Source organism: Polypterus senegalus, chromosome 11 (assembly GCF_016835505.1).
Source record: "Polypterus senegalus isolate Bchr_013 chromosome 11, ASM1683550v1, whole genome shotgun sequence".
Lineage (NCBI taxonomy): Eukaryota > Metazoa > Chordata > Cladistia > Polypteriformes > Polypteridae > Polypterus > Polypterus senegalus.
The window spans coordinates 61003864-61028400 of record NC_053164.1 but is presented as its reverse complement, the minus strand read 5'-3'; the positions used below and the strand labels follow the sequence as shown (position 1 = coordinate 61028400).

At 36.6% G+C, this 24537-nt stretch overlaps 1 protein-coding gene across 1 annotated transcript in view; it reads left to right on the top strand.

Annotated features, from left to right (window-relative positions):
* LOC120539060 (allograft inflammatory factor 1-like) overlaps positions 1-15623 on the top strand; it is a 48271-nt gene extending 32648 nt beyond the window's left edge. Inside the window, exons 5-6 of the mRNA XM_039768778.1 lie at positions 10817-10979; positions 15056-15623. Coding sequence (XP_039624712.1) covers positions 10817-10979; positions 15056-15140 — 248 coding nt within the window. The 3' untranslated portion in view covers positions 15141-15623. The remainder of the gene's footprint in view (positions 1-10816; positions 10980-15055) is intronic.
* The last annotated feature ends 8914 nt before the right edge of the window (positions 15624-24537 follow it).

Here is a 24537-nt window from a genome sequence, read left to right as displayed (position 1 = left end):
CATTGTAATTTTGTTTTTAATACAATGTGTACTGATTTTCTCTGATATATAATGCATAAAATAAAGTGATAAAATGAATGTGACAGTATTAGTCTGACTTCCAAATCACAGAATCAGTCAATTTCCATTTTGATTAGCACCTTTTCCTTTTAACTCTGTCTCCAAACACTTCATTAAATAATGAAATACAGTTCTCAAAATGAGTACCTTCATGTATTTCATAGTATGGAACAATCAGACATATAATTCATAATGAATACAGACAATGCATCACAGGTAAGGACAACATTTTAGATCATGGCAAAAAATACAAAAATAAATAATGATAGGAAGTGAAGAGAACACATTGGCAAAATAAAAGATATATTTATTATCAGAAACAAGATGCATTCTTCCTGGATGAAAATAGACAATAAAAATAAGAAGGCATAGGAGATAAGATGAAATCAAAGATTGAAAACATGCTGAGATCTAAATCAAATGATTAGTCCTACCCAAAATACCATGCATATTATGCAAATACTTCAGCTAAAAGCACAAAAGTCCTGACTTGGGAAAAAGATATTTTTTAGCTAACTAAACACTTCAAAAATGTTTTAGTGTCGAATCCAAAAACATGGATGTCGAGAGCTACATGCTTTATAGCATTAAGAGCTGCCATCACAGTGATGCATTGCCACCAGTCATAAAACTAGCTTGTTTTGTTTTGGATGTGCTCGGTCTCTAGGTACATCAGAGGACTGGGACTTTGTGAAGTGGGGTCTAGCCTCACGTGGGGGGGCAAAATGGGGGACTGGGGGGGAGAAAAAGAGAGCAAGCTATATCTAATCTGTCCTTTTAATCCTTATAATTATAAACTTCATGGCAATTACTCCTAGGAAAATTGTAAATTAAGGTCAAAGCTGTCTTATCTTAAGTTAAGACTACAAAATGACAACAAACATTCAGAAGCAATGTCTCCATGACCGAACATTTAACTTTCTGAGCTGGAAGGTCCATTCCAGCTCTACAAAGAAAACTATAGGTGTAGAAATTCTTATACATAGAACAATCTCATTTGTAGTAACAGATCTAATATCTGATCCTGAAGGGAGATATGTGATCGTAATGGATAATTTATTTAACTGTAAAGTGATTTTGATAAATATCTAAGCACCCAATTTGCATCCATTCCCAATCTGAACACTCATAAAATTATAATGGAATGGGACTTTAATTGTGTTTTAAATCCAGACAGGACTCCTGCCACCGGGATGATGACATCTAGCACTGCAAAGACAATTACACAGTTTGTAACTTATCACAACTTATCAGATCCCTGGAGATTTTTAAACCCAAACTCAAGAGCATATTCCTTCTACTCACCAGTGCATCACCCATTCTCAAGAATTGATTGTTTCTTTATAGATAACAATTTCTTGCCTATGATTAAATCTTCTTAGTATGATGCTATTGTTAACTCTGACCACGCCCCCTTGATCATGGAGCTAAAATCATTATGCCCGACATACTTATCTCGCAGCTGGTGTCTTAACCCACTTTTATTAGCAGACAAAACATGTGCAGAATTTATATCCAAGCAAATCAATATTTTTTGGAGACAAATACATCCTTAGAGGTTTCTGCGGGAATACTCTGGGAAACTCTGAAGGCTTTTTTAAGAGGACAGATTATCTCATATCTTTCCCACAGAAGCAAATTGGAAACTAAGAAGGTATCAAAGCTAATCAGTGAAATTACCAGAATAGATCAAGTACATGCCAGGCGTCCAAATGAGGCACTTCATAGAAAAGACAGGCTCTGCATTCAGAACTCAACCTCTTGACAACTAAAGAAACAGAACAAATCATCTTTAAATCAAGACAACATTACTATGAACATGGAGAGAAAGCTAATATGATCTTAGCTCAGGAAGTTTGCAATGCTATCTCAGCAATCACCAACACAGACTGAGACAAAATCATTGACCATAAAAAATATAATGCACACATTTAGAGACTATTATAAGTCATTATATTCTACTGAGTTTAAAGAAAAAAAGACACAACCTAATGTATTACTGGATACATTACAAAAACCACAACTAGATACTCTTGTGGCAGAGGAATTGGATAGACCTCGGGCACTTTCAGAATTACTAGATGAATTAAACTTATTTCAGTGTGGGAAAGCAGCAGGCCCTGATGGCTACCCTGCTGAATTTTATAAACATTTTTCAATTAAGCTAGCTCCACTTTTATTAGCAACATTTACAGAAGCTAGAGACAATAAAATTCTACCTCAAGCTTTTTGCTAAGCATTAATTACCATTGTTCCTAAGCAAAATAAGGACTAATTACAATGTGCATCATACAGACCAATTTCGCTTCTGAATAATGATGTTAAGATACTCTCCAAAGTCCTAGCTAGAAGGACTGAGAAACTGCTTCCTTCAGCAATATCACAAGACCAAACTGGATTTATTAAAGGCAGACACTTAGATTCTAATCTTCGACACCTGTTAAATATAATATATTCACCCACAAAGTCTAACACCCTGGAGATATTATTATCATTGGATGCAGAAAAAGCATTTGATATGGTTGAATGGAACTACCTTTTCACTACATTGGAGAAATTTTTGTTTGGCCGGAACATTTGTGCATAGATCAAACTACTGTACACCAGTCCATAAGCTTCAGTTTGTATTAACAACATTAATTTAGACTACTTCAAACTAGAATGTTGTACTAGACAAGGATGTCCTTTGTCACCACTGCTTTTTGCAATCGCAATTGAGCCACTGGAAGTTCAATGTCAAAATTGTTTAGCGAGATAAATGGGATTATCAGGGAAGGACTTGAACAGAAACCTTCTCTATATGCAAATATAGAAAACTACACTATATATATCAGATCCACAAAGTACTGTACCAGCAGTCCTAACAGCCCTAACAGAATATCAATAGACTTCTGGTCTCAGAATTAATTTGAATAAAAGTGTGCTCTTTCCAGTGAATTCTCAAGCACACAATATTAGATTGGACGCCTTCCCTTTTATCATTGTAATCAGTTTAAATACCTAGGGATAAACATCACAAGTAAACAAAAAGCTCTTTATCAACAAACTGTTGCCATCTACATGGAAAAATTTAAGCAAGACTTGCATAGATGGTATACCATTCATCTCAATTTAGCTGGAAGAATTAACATTGTCAAGATGAATATCCTTCCTAAGCTTCTTTTTCTATTTCAAAACATTCCAATATACATCAACAATTCATTTTTTAAGAAATTAAACCATAACCTCATTTATTTGGAATTCAAAACATCCACATATACAAATGACAACCCTACAAAGAAATAAGGCAGAAGGTGGCATGGCTCTACATAACTTTCAATTTTATTACTGGGCAGCAAATATACAGTACAAGCTATAAAAACCTGGACATTGACACAAATGGATGAACATACACAGGCTTGGTCCGCAATAGAAATAAAATCCTGTAGTACTTCTTTATGTTTCCTGCTTTATACCCCAATAAGTACAAGTCATTGCCAATATACTAACAACCTAATTGTGCTTCACTCACCCAGAATATGGAACCAATGTAGGAAGTATTTTAAGATAGAGAAGCTTTTATCTGTGGCACCTCTGCACAAGAACCACCTTTTTCCACCCTCTCAAACGTACAGTATGCAGTTTTTAACGTCTGGAAAATATTTGGGATTAAATCACTTAGAGATCTGTACATAGACAACATCTTTGCATTCTACAAACAAATACACTACAAATTTAACTTTCAAGCTACACAATTTTTTCACTACCTTCAAATTAGAAACTTTATTAAACAAAACCTGCCTGATTTTCCTCACATTTTCTGTAATATATATAAGCATTTTAAAGTCCCTCCCTTTCAAAGATCCCAGAGTACAGTTGGAAAAGGATCTCTCATTCAACATCTCAGAAAAGGAGTGGAAGGTAGCCATGCACAGAATTCACTCAAGCTGCACATATGCAAAGCATACAATTATTCAACTAAAAATTATACTCCAAGCACATCTATCTCGTTTAACATTGTCCAAAATTTTTCCAGTGCATGATCCAACCTGTGAACATTATAATTTCCAGTCTCATCGGGCCTTTTGTTCTGGATCTGCAACAAATTTACATCATTTTGGATTAAAATCTTTAAATGCCTTTCAGACAACCTTGGTGTCACAATCTCTCCTAACCCATTAACAGCTGTGTGAGGTGTACTTCCAGATGGGCTTAAAGTGGAGAAGGAAAAGCAAACGGTAATTGCCTTTACTGCACTATTAGCACGTAGACTTATCTTGCTCAACTGGAAGAACCCTAACTCACCTATTTTAAGTCAGTGGGTAACTGATGTTATATATTATCTGAACTTGGAAAAAAACAAATTCTCACTTAGACAATCTGTACAAAACATTTGCAAAGCCTGGCAGGATCTAATTAATAACATTTAAGAATAGGCATTTAAACTGAGGAAGTGGATTCTCTCCGCTCTTTTTTTTGTTCTATTTAATTTTATTCTTTTATTAATTTATATGTTTACTTATTTTTACTAATTTAAAGTTGTACTCTGTTGGCCTAGGGGGTTGATTTGTTTTTAACCTAGTTTTGTTAAACTTGACTTGCATGTATGGAATGTGTTATTTGATTTTAATAAAATGCTTAAAAAAATTATAAAAAAAAACAACTAGCTACCATGGTCGCTTCCATGAGATAGAAACACTAAATGGTGGTATCTATAATCAAAATACAGATAACAATGTTAATATGGTGATATCATGGTACTAATTATTAAAAATAGCAAAAAATTCAACATTAACACAACAATTCCAAATGTACACAGAAAACATGTTTCAAAACCTCAAAATTGTAGCAAGCAGAACATATCAGTTTGAAACAAGGCACCCCTGATCGGTATAGTATCATTCCTGACGAAAAAGATGTTTTTAATGTTTCTCATTCTCCTACAAATAAAATACCTACTCAGCTTTTGGAGGACTCACAGAGTATACTATCAGTCATATAATAAGTGCCTGTGCTGCATACAGAAACACAAAGAGCTTTGATTTCCACCACGTGCAGATGCCAAAATATGAGTCATTGAGTACACAAGTGTAAATGAATGACAATTCTGAAACATTTTAGAAAAGTCAGAACAATGCAGCTTTCTGTCTTCCAGAATTATGTTTTTTTTTCAATATTCTGCATTTTTGAAAGTTACTGTAAAAAGATTGTTTTCTGCCTTGATCAAGTTATGCACAGAAAAATAAGAAGAACAAGAAGTTTAGAAGAACAACAAACAAACTGAGGACTAATAGAAAACACAAGTGTTTATGGAAGTTGATTAAAGAAAGCTCATAAAGTTACCATAGGCAAAGCACATTTTCTGTAAAAAAATGGTAGATGTTAGCTGTTACTTTCAAATTAAGTTTTCAACTATATGAGGGGGTGGCACAAATAAAACTGGTTAGGGGTAGATTTCACCCAAAAAGTTAAAAAAAAAAATCTTTATTCAGTCAGAAAACAGCAGACACATTAAATAAGTTACACTGAACAATTAATATTTTGCTTCCCAAACACAAATCAACTTTATATATTCCTATCATATTCCATTTTTGTGGTTTCCTCTCATTTAATAAGTACACATAGACACTACATCAACTACAAGCGCAACATCTGAAGTGATCTAAGAGCAGTAATACTGCAGCTCAGATATACAAAGTGCTGTGGCTTCTTTTGCAAATGGGACAGCTGTGCTAAAAAGTCACCTTAGGTTAAAAACAACTGGCATCTCTGTAAGGCTTTGCTTCCAGGGCAGAAAAGTTTGGCACATAAACCACTTGTCAACCCAACATATATATTTGTGCCTCCTCTTCTTGTAAATCTGGAATGATGAAAAAAATTGTTAAAGTGATGAATAGTGAGAGGTTAAAGATTTTGATATTTGAGACAGATGTTTCCACAAATAACTGATTAAGGCAGATTAAGGAAAGATTTTTGTTAGTCCATAAATCAAACTTGCCATCAATGAATGAAACAAGGTTCAAAGATCTGGTAGTGGTTCTGAAGGAAATCCCATGGAAGGCATTTAGGGATGTTGTTGAGAAATCGCTAGGCAACTACAGAGCACCAAACCACATCATGCTGTCTGACAACTTGCTTCAAGCACACAAAACCATGTAGCACACTGTGTCACTTAGGACAGATTTTCTCCATCAGGGCATTCTGGGTGTGCACCAAGGGGCCTTTTCCCCAGTTACTCTAATCCTAACCACCCCCAGATAAAATAATCAAGTATCCATGAGTTTTAATGACCAAAGGCGACTCCATACCTCCTACTCTATGAAATGCTTGAGTATCTGTGAATCAGGTTCACCAAGGAATTTCAATGAGGAAATGGAGTATCCACACACCATAATGATCAAGGGGATCCAGATGACACGATCACATGATCAAGACTTGTACCGAAATCAAGAGAGAGAAATACCATGCTGTATTAAATGACCTTGTGTCTGGGCACTGCATGGTTAAAATATCATTAACTCTTTGTTAAGGACCTGTGACAGACTTAATCCAGTGTATGGTGGAGCCATTGATGTAAAGTTGAAAGGGATCAGCTTATTCCTTTTTTTGTTTTATCCACATTATTTGACAAATTGTTATTGTTGCACAAATCTGCTAGCAGCTCCAACTCCACTCTGTACGCTGACTCATTATTGTTGCTGATGAAGCCCACAAGTGTTGTATCATCAGCAAATTTCATGATGTGATTAGAGCTACACTTGGCAGAACATTTGTGACTCAGCACTGTGAACAGCTGTGAGTTCAGCACACAGCCTTGGTGCTGAGCTGTGCTGGAATGATGTGGTGCTAAAGGTGTTGATCCTAATTTTTACTTTCTGAGGTCTCACATTTAACAAGGTCAGAATCCAGTTGCAGAAGCCCAGAAGTTTCATCTTCTATATCAACTTCTGGGAATGATTGTGTTAAATAATGAACTAAGGTCAATGAACAGCAACATAACATAGGTGTTCTTTTTATTGGGTGGTAAAGGGTCACTTGAAGGATGGAGATATGATGTTCTATGTGGAATATTAAAAGTTATATGCAAAGTAGATGAGATAAAGTCCAGTAGGGAGCCAAGTTTTTATGTAGCCCATTATTGGTCTCTTGAATTCCTTCAATAGGTCTGATGTGACCGCCTTGGGACTGTAGTAATTAAGGCAGGAGATGGTTAACTTATTTGACGCTATTATGAAGGTGATGACCTTGAAGCATGCAAGGATGACCACTTCACTTTAGCGAGATGTTGGAGATGTCTGTGAGGATGTCTGCCATCTGCTCTTCATACTCATTGAGCACATAACCAAAAAGGATTTTCTGTGAATACAGTCAATTGTGGACAAACACAGCAGTTTTTGTAGGAAGAGATACACTAAATACTCTGCCACACATGTCACATGTCTCTGGTGCCCTGAAAATGGGCATGGATTTTATGACTATAGTTGTTCTTAGCTTCTCTGTCCGCACACGAAAGTTTGGCGTTAATATTCTGAGGGCTGCCTTGTCACCCAATCTGAAGAAGGCATTACATGTTTTGAGAAGAATGCAGACCTTTGTAGTCATCCATGGCTTCAGTCTGTCTTTTGTTGTGATAGACATGGAGACAAAGACATCTTCTATGTATTTCCAGATATATCCTGTCATAGATGCTTCATGGTCCTCCATGTTGGTGAAATGGCCACAGATAGTAGCCTCCTTGTGCATATTCCAATCTTTGCAATTGAAACATTCCCTTTTTTTCTGATGTAATTCCTTTTGCCTATATTCTTATCTGCTTATTCACCAATTTCACACATTTGAACAAGATTAACATGGTGGAGGGAGGTGGGTGAGGGGCTGCAGGCTTACATACTTCATATGTGTTCATTCCTCATGTAGGAAAGGAGGAGATCTGATTAGAGATGTACATGATTTAAACTTCAAACAATAATAAAAAAAGCCAATGAAGATATGAAGTTTGCTCATGACTCCATAGAGTACAGCCAGTTTTTTCTTAGTTTTGGAACTGGGGAAATGTGCATCACCACAATAATAACAGCAGTACATTCTTTGAGCAGATGTTTGGGTTGGCACTTAACTGATATACTGCATGCTTCACCATTGCTGAGCAGTGATTTGTGACTATTACAACATTTATACACTATAATGGTTAATATAAATACAATATAAATATATTCTGTGTGTATAGGATGGATGTCACAAGTTCTGAAGGTTTTCATGAAAACAACAGCAAAAAATCTTTTCAATCAATCAATCAACATTTATTTATATAGCACATATTCATACAAAAAAAAAATGTAGCTCAAAGTGCTTTACAAAATGAATAGAGTAATAGAAGACACAATAAAAGATAAACATAAGTCAACATTAATTAACATAGAATAAGAGTAAGGTCCGATGGCCAGGGTGGACAGAAAAACAAAAAACTCCAAAAGCTGGAGAAAAAAATAAAATCTGTAGGGGTTCCAGACCAAGAGACCGCCCAGTCCCCTCTGGGCATTCTACCTAACATAAATCATCATATTTTCATGGAAGGACCTGATGATGATGGTCACGTAGACTTCTGGCTTTCAGTCCATCATTGTTGGAGCATCATGATGCTTTGAGTAGGTGGTGGTGGCGCAGGCCGCCACCACAAAGAAACCGGAAAAAGAAACAGAAGAGAGAGTAGGGGTCAGTACGGATTTTAGAGCCACCATGAATAGTTATTATGAAGAATTGAACATACAGAGTATCAGGATTATGTTAAAGTGAAGTTATAAAAAGGCCATGTTAAAGTAATGTGTTTTCAGCAGTGTTTTAAAGTGCTCCACTGTATTTGCCTGGCGAATTCCTATTGGCAGGCTATTCCAGATTTTAGGTGCATAGCAGCAGAAGGCCGCCTCACCACTTCTTTTAAGTTTAGCTTTTGGAATTATAAGGAGACACTCATTTGAAGATCTAAGGTTACGATTTGGAATATAACGTGTCAGGCATTCCGATATATAAGATGGAGCGAGATTATTTAAGGCTTTATAAACCATAAGCAGTATTTTAAAGTCAATCCTGAATGACACAGGCAACTAGTGTAGTGACATCAAAACTGGAGAAATGTGTTCGGATTTTCTTTTCCCAGTTAGGATTCTAGCAGCTGCATTCTGCACTCGTTGCAAATGAATAATGTCTTTTTTGGGTAGTCCTGAGAGGAGTGCGTTACAGTAATCTAGTCTACTGAAAACAAAAGCGTGAATTAATTTCTCAGCATCTTTCAATGATATAAGAGGTCTAACTTTAGCTATGTTTCTTAAATGAAAAAATGCTGTCCTAGTGGTCTGACTTTTGACAAGGTTTTATACCATACATGCTTTCAACACTGAAATGCTAATTGATTTCGACAAACTTAGAATTGTTTGAAGGATGTTTTAAAATTTCAGAGTGCATGCTCTGGAGTGTATTAAGGATATGGCCAACGATATCACCTAAAGGAATTTGCATTTGGTTATATTCATTGGCTTTAACTTGCAATGTAGAAGTTCATCTTAATGTTGTTTTTGCCTCACCTGTTTCCTGGGAATGCTTAGAGATTAGTTTTGATGTAACTATCGTGTTACATTTAGGAAACTTAGTGGCTAAAACTGCAGCCTTACGGATTCTGAGTCCTGAATTTGAATCCAATGCCTGGTCTTTGTTGATGTGGAGTATGCCTGTTTTCTTCTTTTTAGGATGTTTTCCCTAATCACATTCTATTTTTCCTCTAATACCCCTAAAGATGTGTGTGTTTTTTTTTTTTTTTTAATTTGTGCTTTTAAATTAACCCTGGGTGGATTTGTGTGTGACTGATACGTGTGATACACTGGCCCTCTATCCAAGGCTGGCTCCTGTCTTGTGCCCAGTGCTTCCAGGATTTGCTCTGATCCACTATGAGTCTGAATTGTATTAAACAGGTTTCAAAAAGTTAAGTTAAGTTATGCGGCCTAATTGCAGAAGCATAGGACTTTAAACCAGCAAGTTGGTGGTTTAGTTCCTGATCCTGACTCACTATGCATTCACTTACTCTGCCTGTATACCATTTGTTAAAATACAAGTAAGACAATTGCACCATTGCTTTGAACTTTTGAATTCTCTTGAAGTGGGTTTTAGAGTCAGATGTTTCTCTTCCATGGACTCAAATCTCATCCACAATTATTTTCATCTTTGCATCTGATACAGTACAATAAATTAAAAATCTAATTAAGTGCATTAAGAAGATGGATGGATTGCTTGAATTGCATTGAATTATAGTCATGTTGCCTGCTGTACATGTGTCTTCATGATTATCTGCAGCAGCCCTATTTTACATGGATACATACTTTAGTGGGTGGTACAGTGGTTCGTACTGCTGCCACATGGATCCAGGGTTATGGCTTCCATTTCCATGCTTGTGTCTAATTTGTCTTAATTTTTGACTCTAAATTGACATCGTAAGGGAATATGTGAAGGTGGCCCTGCGATAAACATGTATCCTTGTCCCGGGTGCTTCTCCATCCCAACATGGTTTTAACAGAGATTGATCAAGTTTGAGAACATTATGTTCTATACTCACCCATTGCTTTAATATTCCTTTCTCACTAGGTATGCAGTCTCAGCAGTGTTCTGGAAATGGGCTGGAAGAGTTTACTCAGAGATGACAAAGTTATTTGTTTCTAACTGCCTTCCTCCATTTCTTCTAGGCTCAATAAAAATGTTTATATACGCCAAGCTTTCTCTTTCTTTGCTTTAGACATGATGGGCCTGAAAAGGATGCTGGAAAAGCTGGGTGTGGCCAAGACTCATTTGGAGCTCAAAAAGATGATATCTGAAGTGACAGGAGGATTTGGTGAAACCATCAGCTATAAAGACTTCATCTGCATGATGCTGGGGAAGAAATCAGCCATTTTAAAACTGTGAGTCAATATTGTATAAACACAGTTGAGAATCCAAACAGGCAAAGAAAAGCTCATCTGCACAGCTCATTCGTGGTTCAATACTTGGAAACCTGAAAGTACAACAAATATTTAATTTAGGTCAGACTTGGCTTAGTATTTTGGATTTAACAAAGATGAACATTTAGTGAAGAACACAGCACAAAAGTAATGCATGTTTTGACTCAGTAAACAATTATTAGTTTTGAACACTCTAAAAACAATCAGAGTAGCATCGATCTGTTGTGGCTGCTGGCTGCATACTTTTAAATTATTTTTAAAAACAGTCTATATTCTTTTTATAGAATTTTAATGTTGTTTTGATTTTACTTAACAAAAAGTACAAATTCAGCATTTGAAACAGGACTGTCTATTGATTTTAATAAAACAGGAGGTAATAAATCATACTGAGGCCATTAAAATCCAAATGAAAGAAGCGACATTTAAAGCATTATATGACACCTAGGTAGGTACAAGTTTACAGATCTAGACTTTTATTTTCTGTTTGAGTTTGGGTATCTTTAAAGGAGGAATAAAAAATCATGATAAATAAAGTGTGTGGAACTGGAAAAGAATCATCTTGAATGTTATACTCCATTGTATTTCCGGAGGCTTTCTGTTCTTTTCCAGACTATAGCACTCTGGAGATGCAGTAAGTTACAGGGAATGGAGTGGCATACAATCTGCATGTTGTCTACACAGTAGTACTGTAGTTTCAATGTCTAAAACAGACTGATTACTCTCCACCTGACCAGGGTTTGTGTTCAACATCACTGGGTACAAGGCAGTAGTCAATCATGGGCGTAATACCAGTTCATCATAAGTCACATGTGCACTCATTCATACCAGATTTAAATCACCAATCACTCAATAACTTACTGAAACAGTTTAGAGTCATTTATTAAATCAGGACACACATCTCTGTTATGTCAGAAGAAAACCAGAGTACTCTAAGAAACCCATGGGAAGGTCATATAAACAGAAAACAGACAACGATTCAAATGGGAATTAACTCCATATCTTTGGCACTATTGGACAGGAGCTCTAATAAATGTGCCACCATGGAATGGAATGCAAATGAATGTACTGTAATTACTTTAGTGCTGTGTAAACATTTCCCAAAAGAGAGAGCTTGAATGATATAATATCTGGGAGATAATCTTTGCATGCATGCTTTACATAAATCTTGAAGTTTGGGCAAATCACACCCAATTATTTTCTCTGCAGCCGAAATGATAAGTCTTGTCTTGTCCTCAACAGTAATTGGTCCAAATCATTCAGTAATGGAGGACATTAGGATTGACTTTATAATCATAGTGTAGTTCTGAATTCTTTAACTGACTTAGAAAAATAACCTTCCTAACAATGGAGCCTGATGTTAACTGCCTATATGACACTTCAAGCTATCCAATATTTCATTTTTTGATTTGACCTTTCTATTATAGGCTCATGGAGAGATATAGCCTAATCAGGCAGCATCAGACATCTGGCTGGAGCTGAACATCAATGAGGTTCTGTCTGATGGCAGGTCTCATTCATACACCTAAACATAGCTTGGGCTTACCAATAAAGGCAGCATGCACATCTTTGACACATATATGGAAAGCAATGTACAAAGAAAAAAAAATCATTGCAATGCAAGGAGAGTAGAAGGTTATATAGAGATGGTGCCGGTCTTGGAAACGGGCAGGCAATAGCACTAACCATTTCTCTGGCATGCAGTTCCACTAAGAAACTATCATTCAATTTGTCATTTTGCTTTACCTTTATGGGGTCACAGGAAGTCAAAACCAGTTCTGTCAGCATTGCTCACAATGAAGGAACCATCTCAAGAAAGAATAGTAGTCCATTGTTCATCCCTCATATCTTCTATAACTCTGTGAAAGCCATGGCAATTTTCTATGCTATGATGTGCTGGGCCAGTAACATCACTTCAAGAGAGGTCCACTGATTTAACAGGCTAATTAAAAGGGCAATTTCAGTTATTGGACACACTGTGGTCCCCCTGCGGGCAGTAGCAAAACTGAGTGTCATTATGAACAAGGCTGCATATTCTCTCTCTGATACACTAATAAGTACTTTCAGCCAACACCTTTATTCAGCAGAAGTGTATCAAGAAACACTACTGGGCTCCTTTATACCAACAGCAATACCTCTGCATAATGCCTTACTGTGACTGTGCCAGACAAGTCAGAATTTTTCTTTCTTTTTAATTTTCTTCTTTGTTCAGACCAAAGTGTGTGTGTGTGTGTGTATTTATTTATTTATTTATTTACTTACTTTCTTATTTATCTTCCTATTTAGGTATGTATTTATTTAAAGAGCTTCTGTAAAAGATCAGATCTTCCCCTGGGGACAAATTAAGTTCTACCTGACTATTTATTGCAGTACACAATGATGTAAACATACACACCCACTTTCATTGATACAATTTACACTCATAAATTAATCTTAACTGCATATCACTGAGCTGTGGATGGGAAACATTTTTCCTAGAGAAATCAACAGATCCAAAAGTAATGTGCCCACTCCACATAGCCTGAGACCAGAGACTGAATCCAACAATTAGAGTTGTGATGCAGTATTAATAATCACTGGGCCGTCCCCAGTACAACCAGTCCACTGGAATTCACTGTTCACTCAGTTAAAAAGTGAAAAGGAAGTAAATGTAATTTACAAAGCTAAATGTGTTAGTTTGTCCAATATGCAAATCTATACAGTTGATCCATCTCCCTCAAGTGTTGCACAGATTCGCCATTTGTGCAGGCTATGTTTCATTCTGAAATCTGACTGCACCTTTGCTTTATTAAGGGAATTACCTCAAGAGGCATTTTAGGGACTTGGTGCCAATCAGCAAAGTAGGCAACAAAATATTTTGGGGGAAAACAAATTCCCTTAGGGTGTACATCTGTATTTTATTCCACCTTGGGCAGCACCAGTTAGCCCTGCTGGTAAAAATAATATTAAATGGGTTAGAATTTATTTTACTGCTCATGTTAACAATAAACATAAAAGGTTTAAGCTCTCAATGGAATATTTCAAAACTAAGTCATGCATTGGCTTTTAGAACATCATGGAATCCTTTTCGGCAGTTTAGTCTAGTATGTGCTGAGCTAATAGAAGTGTGTAGACTGAAAAACGTAAGAACTTAACATGACACAGTCACTTCACACAATAAGTAAATGGAATGTGTATTTATAAACTGTAAAGATAAACAGACCATCAGTGACCAGGAGGTGAAGGAGGAAATGGCCTTTAGAGTACAGTGATACTCTTCTCTGCATCTGTGGACGCTAAATCAATTACTATCATGTTGCCTTGTAGCAACTGTTATGCTGCTAGTCTGTCGTTTGGCATTTACTTGACCTTCTATTGCTGGTTGTTGTTGCCATCACAATAACAGAAGAAGAAACCAGTCACAGCTAATTACTGCCTGATTGAAGCAAAGCAACAGTGGAAAAAGGTTATAAAGTCCTTCTTGTTTACTGGTATTTTGCATTTTATCATTCTTAACTAGTCTGTGGTAGCATGGTAGTTAGGACTGCTGCCTCACAGCTCCAGAGTTCTGGGTTCAAATCCTATCTCAGTCTATCTACAGTATGTGCAATCTGCTCACTCTTTATGAGACTGTGTGATTTTTTTTTTTAATCCAAAGTTATAAGTTTTAGTTTAATTGGTAAGGCAAAGCCAGCTTGGTGGGTGTGTGCCTTATCATCAACTGATGTCCCATCCAATGCAGGATTCTGCTTTGCACATGAATCTGTGTCTCCTACAATACTCAGTTGGATTACCTGGCTTAGGAAATAGATTCATTGATTGCTCCTTTCCAAGTTTAATAGGCGCAGTGACATTTTTGTAACTTAAAGATGTGAAATGTTGATGGGGGCTTGATCTAATGCAATAAATTGAAAATAGTTCTAGAATGTTAGCAGTCTTACAGTGTCTTAGAAGTCTTGCAGTAACAGCATTATAACGTATTTTAACATTTATACAGGTCCTGTTTAAGTGTATCTGCACACATGTTTTACTCACCTTAAACCTTTCTTTCTCCTTGATAGAATCCTGATGTTTGAAGACAAAGGCAAAGAGCCTGAGAAACCCGCTGGCCCTCCACCAAAGAAGGGGATTGCTGACTTGCCATAGATGTCCTAACAAATGCTGCAACAAAAAAGTGCCATGTTTCACCTGAAGTTCTATACAGCAATGGAAGAGCACTTCTATTAAGTGAAAAATACCTCTCCCACCTTCCCTAAACCATAAATCTGAGCTTACCATCACCATATCAAAACACAGCATTTTAGAAGTATCTTATCACTGTATTTCTCACAGGATTCTTTGCAGTCTTTTCTCTTTTAAGTACAGTTGCTGGCACAAAGACTGACTCCAGATGTAGCCATGCTTGAAATTTATGAATTTGTAAAGCTATTTAAAAATCCTGCTAAAATAAAACATTATTGTAACTTGGTGGAATTATTAAGCGACTGAAAGCACAGTAAAGCAAAGCCAAAAGAAAATGGACCAGACCTGAGAAGCACTGTTCCGAAGTGTGCACTAATTACCATATGAAACTCATCTTGTAACAATCTATTTGTTCATGTTAAATAAAAGTTATTACTTTTGCACAAACTATGTTAATGCAAGATTCTTTTGCATACAACATTATTATCGTAATTGTGGTTAGTGCCACTACCTTATGGCTCTAGGTTCCTGGGTTCAAAATCTACACTAAGGTAATGTCTGTGTGAAGTTCACACCTTATCTTCTTGTGTCTCATTAATTTGATTTTAATTCCATGTCCAGAAACCTTTCTGTAAATTAGCACCTTGTGGCTGTATGTATGAGTCCGGTCTTTGAACCCATCTAGGCTAGTTTTTACCTGATGGTGTTGCAAAAGACTTCCAACTCCCCAGTGGCAAAATTTGACAGGCTTATTGCAAAATAAAGGTAACTCAGGCCCCTCATGTAAAATTTAACTGAATTAAATAAAATAATGTATCAATGAGATACACAATAATAATAATAATAATAATAATAATAATAATAATAATAATAATAATAATAATAATAATGAATTATGTACATATAGTGTTTTTTTACCTTCCCAAAACTCTTTACAGTGACAGTGAGGAGTCAAATCAAATACCATATCACCCACCTGGATAATGCAATGGTAACCATTTGTATACTCACCACTTATTAGCCATTAGATAGTGAAGTGGTGAGAGAGATAGTTTGTCAGTTAGAGACAGGGAATGATTAGTAACCAGAATGACCAAGCATGGTGGGAAATTTAGCCAGGAAATTGAGAAATGCCCTATTCTTTTTGAAAGGGGTCCAGGCATGTTTCATTACCATAGAGACTCAGGACCTTAGCTTTATACAATATCTCATCAGAAGAACCACAACAATTATTACAGCACAGTGTCCCAGTCACTGCACTGATGCATTGGCATCCACACACAGACCACAGGGTAAATGGCCCCTCCTCAACACCTCTTCTAGCAGCAACCCAAGTTTTTCCTAGATGGACTCCAATCCAAGTATTGGCTGGGCCCAAACATGTTTAGCATCAGGTGGATTACCTGTTCTGAAGATCAGGTGGTATAGCTGCTGGCAATATACAGTATTTAAGCTACATAAAAGAGCAATAATCATAATTACACTTTATGAAGTTTTCATTCCAGTATTAAGGAGGCAAGCATGTTAGTAAAAAAGTTACTACGGTATCCTCAGCCCCGTGGGCACTGCCTATAGTTACTGTATGCCACTGCGCCTCCCACAGTCTTGAACTGGATTGAGAGTTATTTATTTATTGTTGCAAAATCTTCATTGTACATCACTTTGTTCCTATAAATTTTCTTTTTAATATTACCATTTCCATACCACCCCTTGGTGGATGTGCAAACCAGGTAATCTGGTGAATAAGGTCTTCTACAAATGATTTAGCATAAGGTTGCCCATGAACATGCAGTGAAGAAGAGGAAGAGGGAGCAGCCGTTCATTCAGTATTCTGATTTAAAGTCATTAAGTCATAAACCCACAGATGGTAGTTTGATATTTATCTGTTTTTTAAGATTGTATAGATTTATTTGTTTTATTTTTTTCCTTGTTACATATCTTTAACATTATTGTCTTATCTTAATTGTTTTTCTTTTTTTCGTAAGTTTCACATTGATATCTGTTAAAGCACATCCAGATACGTTATTTGTATCAAAATGTGCTCTATAAACAAATATTGTTGTTTTTGTTCACACCATTGGATCCTCAGCCAAGCAAATACACAGAATTTCTGACCCTGAGGTTCCTCTCGTACTGAGCAGGATTACTATTTTGACAAAACATCACCAGCAGGGTAAAGCTAGCTTGTCGCACAATGGTCCAGTGGTTCATACTTGTGCCTAGGATGTAGTATAGTATAGCATAGTAATGTGTAGTATAGTAGCTAAGTTCAATTTTTGGCTCAGTCTCTGTGGAGTTTGCAGATATTCTACCCATGTCTGCTTATATTTTCTGTGGATCCTTTAATTTCCTTATTTTTCATAAAGGAATGCAGTTTACAAGTTCAATGGCAGTTACTAGGTTAGTTGTCTTTGGCACCGGTTGCCACAAAATTAGCCTCCAAATCCCCACTTTTCTCTCATGCAGTAAATCATATTGATATGAGAAATGACATTAGTTAAAGTGTATTTTGAAAATGTACTCCTATGTAATAATTCATTTTTACGCATTTTCTGGTTTACTATGGTTAAAACCGCCCCATTACAAAATCTTGAAATTTGGTGTGATTGATAACACTAATGAAAATCATGTTAGCTATGAAATTGAAAGTCATTATTTATTATATGATTCACAAGGCCAACTAGTTTATCTGCCTATTTTTTGCATATTTTATTTAATTCCTCCTTAACAAATGTGTATCCATACTGATGTTGATTGATCTTTTTTAAATACTAGGACTGGTCACCCATTCTTCAATTGTTTCCGCTATGAGGCTGTAGGTTCATATTATCCAAAATGTTATAAAATACATAATGTATTCCATTTTATGAAGATCCTGTAACTCAGTGGCATTCTGCCATGTAACTTGCAGGTAAGGCATTGTACACAAAGAGCATTTCCATGGTAACAGAGAATTACGGAAGAAATACAATTTACATAATTGTACTACATTGCTGAAATATTCTGTTTTTCATGTAGAGAGGTTGAGCATTGTCATTTCAAACAGCACCAATTATGACCATTGTGCTGGGTGGTTTATGCAAACTGTTGGAGGAGTAACATGATGCATGGGAGGAAGATGTGGTAAATGAACGATAAACAAAATGTAAAAGGACTGAAATAGGAGTGGTGCAGTGACATGCAGAAATCTTACATTCCCCAGAGGGCTCTTGTGTGTTTACTCTTTTCCTTGAGTTGTTTATCAAGATTTACTCACATCAAGGTGACAAGAGCTGCAGATGGCATTCTTTACGCAGGATTAACAGCATGAATTTTAAGATTGAGAAAGAAAGAAAGAAAGAAAGAAAAAAAGAAAAAAAAACATAGTTGCCAGGTGAAACTTGTGCATGGATCCTTCTAAAATAGAAAAAAGAAGGAAGTAGGTGTGCACAAAGTCAGGAAAAGTTAAAGGTCAAAACACAGATCAGTCACATATTAATACAAGATCAAAACACAAAGTGAAAATGGGCTAAAAATGAGAAAAGGGACACAGAAGCTGAAAGCTTAGAAAGAAGAAACTGGTTAAGAAAATAAGGGAGTGATTTTAAAGTGCATTGAAGTTGTTTAAATTGTGTTACAAAGTTTTCTTTGCCCTGGTTTGTATCTGTTTTCTGTGCACAGTAATTGTCAGTCAGTCAGTCAGTCATTCTCCAACCCGCTATATCCTAACGCAGGGTCACGGGGGTCTGCTGGAGCCAATCCCAGCCAACACAGGGCGCAAGGCAGAATCAAATCCTGGACAGGACACCAGCCCACCACAGGGCACACACACACACACCAAGCACACTCTAGGGACAATTTAGGATCGCCAATGCACCTAACCTGCATGTCTTTGGACTATGGTAGGAAACCGGAGTGCCCGGAGGAAACCCACGCAGACACGGGGAGTACATACAAGCTCCACGCAGGGAGGACCCGGGAAGCGAACCCAGGTCTCCTAACTGCGAGGCAGCAGTGCTACTACTGTGCTTGTGTAATTGTTGTATTTGTTATTTTTTCAATTACTATTTTTTAAATTATATGTTTTTTTCAGTTAATATTACTATAATTTATCCATTTTGTACTGTTTATTTAAATGTGCCCATGTTTGATGTTCTTTGTGGGTGTTTCCCCAAGATGCCATGCCACCCCTAAATCAGGACTTATCTGCCCTTTGGCTATTTAAACCCAGAGGTAGCTGTTCACTGAAGTTGTTTTGGTGGAAGAAAGGTATTGCCTTTTGTCTTTAATTTTGCTTTTCCCCCTGCATTTTATGCTTCTGTCTCCAGGATTTGATTTTTGTTAGTGTATTTGGGACTTGGTTTCATAGCACATTTTTATACTAAACGCTTTACAAGATGAAGAAAGAAGAGTTTATATGAAACAAAAATAAGATTAGGCAATACTACGTAACAAAGAATAAAGTATGGTCAGATGGCCAAAAGGACAGAAAAAAAACAAAAAAAAACCTGCTGGGCTGGAGAAAAAAACAAAATCTGCAGAGGTTCCAAGGCCAAGAGACCACCCAGCCCCTACTGGGTAATCTACTTAACATAAATTATCTAAATCAGTCCTCATGGTTTTCAGGCTTCACATGAAAGAATTTGATGATGATGATCATGCGGACATCTAGGGTGCTGCCTTCAGTCTATCAATTTAGGAATTGCATGGTGCCCTGATCAGATTATACCACAGAAAAAATGGAAAAAGAACAGCAGAGAATAGTAAAGATTAATACAGATTGTGGGGCCTCGATGAAAATGATAATACAATGTAATAAACTAAAATATTGCTACGATTAAGCCATTTTAAAGTAATGGGTTTTTAGCAGTTTTTTAAAATGCTCCACCGTATTAGGCTGGCAAATTTTTATTGGTAAACAATTCCAGATTTTAGGTGTATAACAGCAGAAGGCTGCCTCACAACTTATTTTAACTTTAGCTCTTAGAATTATAATCAGACACTCATTTGAAGATCTAGGGTTATGATTTTTTAGTGTAAGATGACATGCATTCCAAAATATAGGATGGAGTGAGATTTTATTAATGCTTTGTAAACCATAAGCAGTATTTTAAAGTCAATTCTAATTGGCACAGGTAACCAGTGTAATGACATCAAAACTGGAGAGATGTGCTCAGACTTTTTTTCCCAGTTAAGATTCTAGCAGCTGCATTCTGCACTCGTTGTAATCGATTGATGTCTTTTTTGGATAGTCCTGAGAGGAGTGAGTTGCAGTAATCTAATTGACTAAAAACAAAAGTGTGAACTCATCTTGCAAAGTTATAAGGAATCTAACTTTTGCTATATTCCTCAAGTGAAAAAAATCTGGCCTGGTAATCTGATTAGTATTTTATTTAAAATTTAGGTCAGAGTCAATAATTACCCCTAAATTCTTTACCTCCATCTTGACATTTAAGCCTAATGGATCGTTTATTTCTAATATCCTCATTTCTGTTTTCTCCTTATTTACTTTGAGAAAATTGCTACTCATCTATTCAGAAACACAAGTAAGACATTGGGTCAATGAACAAAGAGAGACGGGGTCAGTGTTAAATACAAGTGTTATTCTGGTGGAAGAATTTAATTCACTTAAAACGGAATACTGGGATTTAATTGGATCAGCTTTGGGAGGATGTACTATATTATTTCTAATATAATTAATTTTGTGTTTAAAAATAATAGAAAAAGCCTCAGAAGTTTCACTGGTAGTTTTCTTGAGGTGTTCCATTAAGTGACTTGGGTTTAGCAAATGATCAATTGTAGAGAATAAAACTCTTGGATTACCAGCATTATTATTTATAATTTTAGAGAGGTAGCACTGCCTCTCAAGACGAAGTATGTTGTTATATTTCGTTATTTTAGCCTTCAATATTTCATAGTGAACAATCAATTAAGTTTTTCTCCATGTTATGCTCAGCTCTCCAGCATGTTTTCTTTAAATTAGACACTCTGTGGGTCTTCCATGGTATAATAGTGCTGGAGGATTTCTTAACTATTAACTAGCAAACAATAAAAAATAAGAACCTTTCTGATATTCTTCTGGTTATAAATAGGTCTATTCTTTTTGTATACATATACCTTCTCCTTTTTTAAGAACATTTTTGGGGCTTAGCTTGGCCTAACCTGCTGTTCAAAGTTAGGAACTGGCTGAGTTTAGGTGAAGCTTTTCTGTGAATTCTGGCCAGCTTTAATGGCCATTTGGATACCTCACAAGCCTTTTCGTCATGTGCTTATCTCCTTCAGACAATAGTAACATGTCAATAATAAGCTCACAAGCAAACCTCAGGTGATAGTAGGATTAAATTGGGCGGTGTTGAAATGTGAAGCATAGCACTATTCTTCCATTCAGCCCTTGCCTTTTAGCCTGCTCATATAACTAACTTGTGTCGTATTTTAAACATCACCTTACTTAAATTTAATGTTCCAAAGAAGAAAAATACATCCTTGGGAAACAATATGAAACACACAACTGGCATTCCTAATATGTAAATGCAGCCTTAGATATACTTCACACATGTCATTGCTTGGCCATTGCAATTACCCATTTGGTATTGAATGACCATATATTTTCTAATATTTGACATTCCACCTAACAACACTAGATGGCACTGTTCTGTGGGTACTGAGAATGTGTAAACAGCTTTACTAGGCTTGCTAAGACTGGTGTGCACTATGACACGTGCTATTAAATTCAATTGTATAGTGTGGTCTAGTGATTAAAAAGTGAAGGTTCAGAATGGCATGTGAGATGACTGATTTAACAATTCCTAATAAAATAAATAACCTCTGGGGTTTCCAATTCATATCCTGTTTTCTCTGCTTTATATTCTTGGCAACAAGCAACGAGTGGCTTCAGCACATGGCACATTGTAAAATCAGTGGATATTTAGCAAATTAGCAAGAAATTTGAGTAAAGGTAACAATGTTTTTAAATATTTTATACTACATTCTTTCATTATTTTATGGAATATGCATATTTTTTTTAATGAGGATATAAGAAAAACAACTGCTTAGGATGCCAGCTGTCATCCTTTTCTTAGGTGAACTTTTGCCCTTTCATTAGATAAATTGCATTTGCATTTTTACATCAAAGGAGCAGAGCTGCAATTTAAGCACATATGGTACTTTATGCATAAACTGTAACTGGTTGGTCTTTAAAGAGGAGGAAAACAATAACCTTGCCTCCAGGAGGTTGCTTATAAAGTAAAGGGTTTAAACTACAGGAATGCAGGCTGCATAAGAAGTGCTTTGGGATGATCACCAGGGAAGATTCTCAATGTAAAAGTCTGAAGATTACATAACAAAAAGGTTCTAGTATAAATGTTTCAAGTGGAGATAAAATATGAGCTCTCTGATATTGTGCAATGTATTATGTTATTCTAAATAAATTGTTAAACAGCCTCCTTAAGAGTGCATGTCCTGGCATTTCTCAGTACTCTGGATAAGGAAACTAGAAATTCTAACTTTATCAAGCAGATGCATTTACCAAACCCACAAGGGAGGAATAAACAAAAGGAGGACACAAAGCATCAAAACAAACAAAAAAAAACACATCAAAACTCTGCTGGCCTACCATGCTTACCAATTTAGGAAATAGCAAGGTATTTCTAGCACATTGGGTTTCCCTCCTCTACTGTAAATATGTCTGTTAAGCAGCTTGTGGATTGGTTCTCTACCAAAGGAAAACACAATTCCACAAGTTCTACTTAGAAACCACGTGTTATAACGTGAATAGAGGCAGGTAGCCAGCCTCTTGCCATTACTTCCATAACCAAACTTCATCTGGCTCTTATTGTCCAGGAATTGTTCTTGTGTCCTACTGTGCTTTGTGTAGCTTCGTTCTTTGCCCAGACAGAGGATCAGGAATCCCTGTTAACATGTGGGTTACCTGTCCTGTAACTTCATGCTACCAGGTCATACTTTTCCTTCCCTTTCCCAAGCAAACCTTTTGCTCACAATGTGTTTTACAAGGCTTATCATCCCAATGGAGCCCATCTTTCTCTGGTATAGTGAACTACATCACAATTTCTGCTGCCTGTTTTTTACTGTATTACAGCATTCCTCTCTTCCATCTCTCTATTCAATCTTACACCCATAAAGTAACCCAACACAATGGAGCTCAGATAGCGGGAACGTTAAATGCTATAAGATAAGCTGTGAAGAGCTGGTGGCCTATGGTGATTACAAAGTCTCAACACCACCTAAATCTTTAAGAAAGGAGCATTATTAACATACCCAGTAATTTACTTTATGAAGGTGTTTATTTTCTAATGGTGAAAAAAAATGAAATATTCTGTATGTTGAATGATTTGCTTCTGTGTATCTTTATTCACACCTTTGTCTGGTTAAGAAGTGTAAAAATTGTGGCTCATTTATTAGCTGTATTTATTTCAACAACACACTTAAAGGCCTGACTTTTGAAATGAACCGAATTTATCATGTGTTAAAGAGGACAGACAAATATAAAGAGTTCAACCCCATATACTGTAAGGCAAAGTAAATGCAGCTTTTCAGCAAAAAAAGAAACGTCAATAAGGATGCGAGTCTCAGATCAGATAATCCAAGATGGCAATACTTCCGGTTAAATGCCAGTCAGGCAGGAAGAGACGGATCCAGGGAGATGGGAGGTCACATCAGGGGTTACATCAGAGGCTATAAAATATCTGGTCTGTAGAGGAAGGAAGAGATGAGGCAATAGAATACTGTGCCACCCTGGGGAATGTCAAGTAATTACCACCACCACCACAACCTTTAAGCTGTCCCCAAGGCGCTCATGTGTGACACATGAATGACAAAGAATTAGCTAATCTCAAAGAGAAATGTCATTTTAGAATTACTTAAAAAAAATATGTTACACTACAGACAGCACAGTGGCATAGTGGGTAGCACTTCTGCCTCGCAATAAGGAGACCTGGTTTCGCTTCCCAGGTCCTCCCTGCATGAAGTTTGCATGTCTGCTTTCCTCCAGGTGCTTTGGTTTCCTCCCCCAGTCCAAAGACATGCAGGTTAGGTGCATTGGCGATCCTTCAAATTGTCCCAGTGTGCATGCTTGGCCCTGCGGTGTGCTGGCGCCCTGTCTGGGGTTTGTTCCTGCCTTGCACCCGATGTTAGCTGGGAATAGATCCAGCAGACCCCCGTGATCCTGTGTTAGGATATAGCGGGTTGGAAAATGACTGACTGACTTTGTGGACTGTAGGGGGTGTATGGCTCATATTGACAAGCTGCTAATGACTGACTTAATGGATGTGTGCTAGAAAACAAAACTACTGTACAACATTGTGAATTTTATAGTAAATGATCACTCATTTCAAATTATTCTAATATTGCACAGCTCCACAAGGAC